Raw genomic sequence first — 5,000 nt, 5'->3', positions numbered from 1 at the left:
TCTATATTCTATATTCTATATTCTATATTCTATATTCTATATTCTATATTCTATATTCTATATTCTATATTCTATATTCTATATTCTATATTCTATATTCTATATTCTATATTCTATATTCTATATTCTATATTCTATATTCTATATTCTATATTCTATATTCTATATTCTATATTCTATATTCTATATTCTATATTCTATATTCTATATTCTATATTCTATATTCTATATTCTATATTCTATATTCTATATTCTATATTCTATATTCTATATTCTATATTCTATATTCTATATTCTATATTCTATATTCTATATTCTATATTCTATATTCTATATTCTATATTCTATATTCTATATTCTATATTCTATATTCTATATTCTATATTCTATATTCTATATTCTATATTCTATATTCTATATTCTATATTCTATATTCTATATTCTATATTCTATATTCTATATTCTATATTCTATATTCTATATTCTATATTCTATATTCTATATTCTATATTCTATATTCTATATTCTATATTCTATATTCTATATTCTATATTCTATATTCTATATTCTATATTCTATGTTTCATATTTCATATTCCATATTCCATACTCGATATTCTATAATCTCTAATCTCTAATCTCTAATCTCTAATCTCTAATCTCTATTCTCTATTCTCTATTCTCTATTCTCTATTCTCTATTCTCTATTCTCTATTCTCTATTCTCTATTCTCTATTGTAAATACTAAATACTGCTATCACGGTACGTGTAATTGTATTTCGAGTATTTTCTTTCGCCTAATTGTCTCTATTTCATCGCACAAAATGACATAACGGGAAAGCAACATCATCGTGACTGTCCTCCTTAGCGTCGTTGACATAAACACCAACAGCAACAACAACGACAACGACAACAGCAACAACAGTACCAACAACAATAACAACAACAACAACAACTAAATACCTGGTGTTGGTGACAAATCAGTGACAGGTGGACTTGAAAGCATGGCTGAAGCAACCAAAATAGGCATGAATCTGTTAGCTCTTTGTTCATATCATTTTAATTTTAAAAAAATATATAGCCTATATTCCTACCATATAACTGAAACTGACAGAGAAATTGACTTAGTTTTCAAGCTCCGGAAACTTGACATATGGGACAGAATTATTCAATGAATAGGCTATTATTGATAGAATTTTACTTCCAGCAAGTTTGCATCTCGCCGAAAATTGACTAGAAAAAAATGAAAAACAAACTTGCTATGTGACCACGTGTAGCCCAAACAAAGTTACGTTTCTGAATATAAAGCGTATTTACTTACCGGGCGTGGAAGATATCAACGGTGAAGACGTGGCAAAATTGCATGACGATTTTACGATTGGACTCATTACTTGCTGGACGTTTTGACCTGCGAGTTAACAGATTTATATTCATTTGAACCTAGCCGCCGTCAACGTATTTTATTTTTCTTTAGTTTAAAGTCATGTTATAAACCAATTTCAGTCTGGTCCATTTTCCCTAACATTCAATCTCCTACAACAATATTCTTATTTTATTTTAAATAAGTAAGTTTTGAAGAAAGTCTTGTAACTCCACGTATTATTAATTCTTGATAAACTTCTAAATTTTCTGTGAGCGCTTTCAACCTTAGCAACACTTGCGCGCGGGAATAACGTCAAACATTGTATACAGCAATGCGGTGTAATTATTTAACAGCACAGTAGGGGATGGCACATTATGCTCCCCAGAAAAACAGACTAGTGTACTCCTAATTGTGCTCGACTCTAGCTATCATATTCGGAATTATCCCGCAACAAATTTGCCAAACCTTCCTCACCCCATTTCTCGCCTTGATGGATAAAACACAAAAAAAACCTGCAGGAATAGCATGATAAACCGTGCTTATCATAAGCTAGGATTGCATGAAATTGCGCTGGGAACAAGTCACGGCAAATGAACTTAATAGAAATTTCAAATGGATTCAATTCAATTTAACAATTTTTGCTGAATAAAGGAACGCTGGTAGCTAAAATTAGATATGTCTAGAAATGCACGTAGTTACGAAAATTGCGAGATTTTTGTCAGACAAGTGGAAATTTGGTTCGAGGAGGGCCCTCAACGGCGAATTTTACCAAATTTGCGAAAATCGCAAAAATGGTTCTATCTTGCTGGAAAATGGAACTATTATGATGGCATCATGCTCGATGCTCCAACTATACTAGACTCTTCCAGACATTCAGTTAGTTGGAACGAAGCGCGAAAAAAACGGCTGAACGGCTTGGTGTGAGGAACCTTCCCGCGCTGCGCTTCTCCTTTAGCTTTTCGTTCGCCATTTTTGGCGCTACGCGTTAACTAACTGAATGCCTGAAGAGTCGAAACCTACTCTATTATGCTCGAAATTATACCGACTAAATGCGTCAACCCCTACAACACAGACAAGAGAATATTCTTCTCTTAAGTGTAGTTCATCTTACGCGATCGTAACCAACGTCAGTTTAACTGATTGATTTTAAAAAAAGTGCTTTGTCAAAAAGGTATTTTATGATACCGGCAGAAATTCTCGTGCGCCCATTGGCTAATTTTCATTGTCAATAAGCGGACAGGACATGAAATTATAATTTATGCGATGCGACAACGAGCGAGAGCGGACAATCTGACAATTTGTTATCGTGAAAAACATACTGACGTCAGTTTTTCATGCGTCTGTCCTGTTATTGACAATGAATTTCGTCATAAAATTTTCAAAGTAGTCTGCGGATCCACGAGGCGATAGCCGAGTGGACAGCCACTTTGACAGACGCATGTAAACTGACGTCAATTTGTTAAAGGTAAGTAATTCTCTTACTCTTTGACAAAGCATAATAGTAAGCAGAAAAGCCAGAATACTGGACACTGCCATCTGAACGGAATTTCACATAGAGAAACCTTCCGCTGCTGTAGATCTCACATGGCGCCTGGTGCCGCTGACCGCATGCTCTTGTAATCTTGGAGCTCCATGTTGCGTTTCCATCGTAAACTTCGACGTAGTCATATCCACAGCTACTACTAGATTCAAGATGAAATGATCTGAATTGTAGATATATATAATGACCATGAGGAGCCTCGATTAACAAGGAACAACGCTGGTTACGTCCGTAGTTCGAAGGGTGGTTAGGACTGGTAAATCGACCATTCAGTTGACCGCTTATGTTATAGGGGCAGGATCCTGTTAAAAAGAATAAATGCAAAAAGATCAAACCTTATTGTAACTATTATGGGAATTAATAACTACATATTTGAATATCGTAGTCTTCCCACTCAGTAGTTAATTTTTCTTTAAATTTTGGTTGGCTATACTATCAGTTATTTGTTTAGTTTGTTCGATGATCATGAAACATGTAAGTAAGTTTAAAAACGCTTATAAGTTGAAAAGAGCCACACTTACATTTATCTGTTCCACCTGCCTAATTTTATGACTAAGCTGGCTGACTCAGTGACTTCCTTGTATTTCTCCACAATCTTTTTTACCAAATTACATGGATAACTTATAAGCAAAGAAAACAGTTATTTCTTACCAGAGACCGACACTGTTGAAGTTATTAGTGCAGACGAACCTGGAAGATGTGATGAAAATAATGCGCATTGTATCTTACATTACATAATATATAATATAATAGATAACAACAACTGTTAAACGGTGTTTGTATATGAATGAACTGAATTTTGAAAGAGACACGGAACAAGGACATGGGCATCTCAGTCCAATTCCGGGAGTTGCACGTGATTGGCATGTAAGGTCGTCAATTGACACAATGTAGAGGAATTTTTGACGGCTTCAGAAAGTATCAACATCGTTCCGTAGCAAAAAAGCTCGATCCGCTACTCAGTGCACTTACTACAATTCAATAGAGAAATTCAGTTATCTTTTTGCCAGATTGCAATTTATCAAGCTGGATAACAACAACAATAACAACAACAGCTAAATACCTTGTGCAGAACTTGCGGTAGGTGTTATTTCTGTGGAAAGCGGACTTGAATAGATGGCTGTGGCAACAAATACATGAAGTTACTTGTCTCTATAACTCCTTGCAATGTTATCAAGGAATACAATAGTCCCTGTCCGATGCATAAACAATCTAACTTGACTCTGAGGGTTCGTCATGTTAGAACGTTGATACATCGACATTGATGAACCATTTGTAAACAGGCTAGCTGGTGCAATTTAGAATGTCAGGATCATGACATTTGAAGCTGAGCTTCAAAGTGTCGACTAGCGAATATTCGTGAACAGAAAAAGCTAGGAAAAAATACCTGGAAGCAAAGTGGCAGTGGCAGTGGCAGAACTGTAAGGCCAGTACCAGATGTTTCTTTTTCTACGGCTTAAGATGGGCGGCGGGTTCGAGCATTCATCCACATCTAAACAAAAAGATGAAATAAAGTTTAAAAGCCTCTGTATGCAGGGCTAAAACGATTGTCTCTCCTTGACATAGGAAGTGATACTGATGCAGTTCATCTGTGTTAAGCCTTTCTGTGAAAACTTTATTGTTTTTTATGGGTCCGTGCCGAACCCGATAATTGGAAGGTCAGTGTTGCCAAATACGCTTTCCGTTGGAAAAATTCCGGTTCGAATTTCCGGAAATTTCCACTGACGAAAGGAACAGCATTTTCCGGAATTTCCGCAAAAGAGGACAACCTTACGAGATACGAGCGCTTTCCATTCAACCAAAACTCGTTCGTGTGTACAGACCTCACTGTGTTCGGTCTGTACTCACGACCTCGGTCAAGATTCTCCCATACAGACTTTCTGCTCGGTTAATAAGAGCTAAATATTTGTGATTTAAACCTCGAACTCATCGAATAATTCCATTGCGAATAAAAGCGCGGGAGAGGAAAAATGCGAATGGAAAGGGCTTGTCGTTTTCCCGGCACTCCGGCGTAGTCAAACGAAACATTCTGTTCCATTCGCCTTAGGAAATTTATGGAAATTCACATCGAAATTTTCGGTCGAAAAGAAAGCGCCCA

The 5,000-nt window shown here is 35.8% G+C and overlaps 1 protein-coding gene across 7 annotated transcripts in view; it reads right to left on the bottom strand.

Moving 5' to 3' along the window:
• LOC145494800 (uncharacterized) overlaps positions 1-5,000 on the bottom strand; it is a 21,703-nt gene that overhangs the window by 9,134 nt on the left and 7,569 nt on the right. For 3 of the 7 annotated variants that reach the window (XM_081474375.1, XM_081474388.1, XM_081474395.1), the window contains exons 9-14: positions 4,290-4,394; positions 3,966-4,022; positions 3,554-3,592; positions 2,845-3,204; positions 1,321-1,407; positions 963-1,007 (exon numbers count right to left, since the gene is read on the bottom strand). In XM_081474375.1, the coding sequence (XP_081330501.1) occupies positions 963-1,007; positions 1,321-1,407; positions 2,845-3,204; positions 3,554-3,592; positions 3,966-4,022; positions 4,290-4,394 (693 nt within the window). The remainder of the gene's footprint in view (positions 1-962; positions 1,008-1,320; positions 1,408-2,844; positions 3,205-3,553; positions 3,593-3,965; positions 4,023-4,289; positions 4,395-5,000) is intronic. The other 4 variants (XM_081474381.1, XM_081474403.1, XM_081474416.1 and 1 more) reach the window with 4 other exon arrangements.

This window comes from Orbicella franksi, chromosome 1 (assembly GCF_964199315.1).
Source record: "Orbicella franksi chromosome 1, jaOrbFran1.1, whole genome shotgun sequence".
In the NCBI taxonomy this organism is placed as follows: domain Eukaryota; kingdom Metazoa; phylum Cnidaria; class Anthozoa; order Scleractinia; family Merulinidae; genus Orbicella; species Orbicella franksi.
This window is presented reverse-complemented; position numbering and strand designations above follow the sequence as displayed.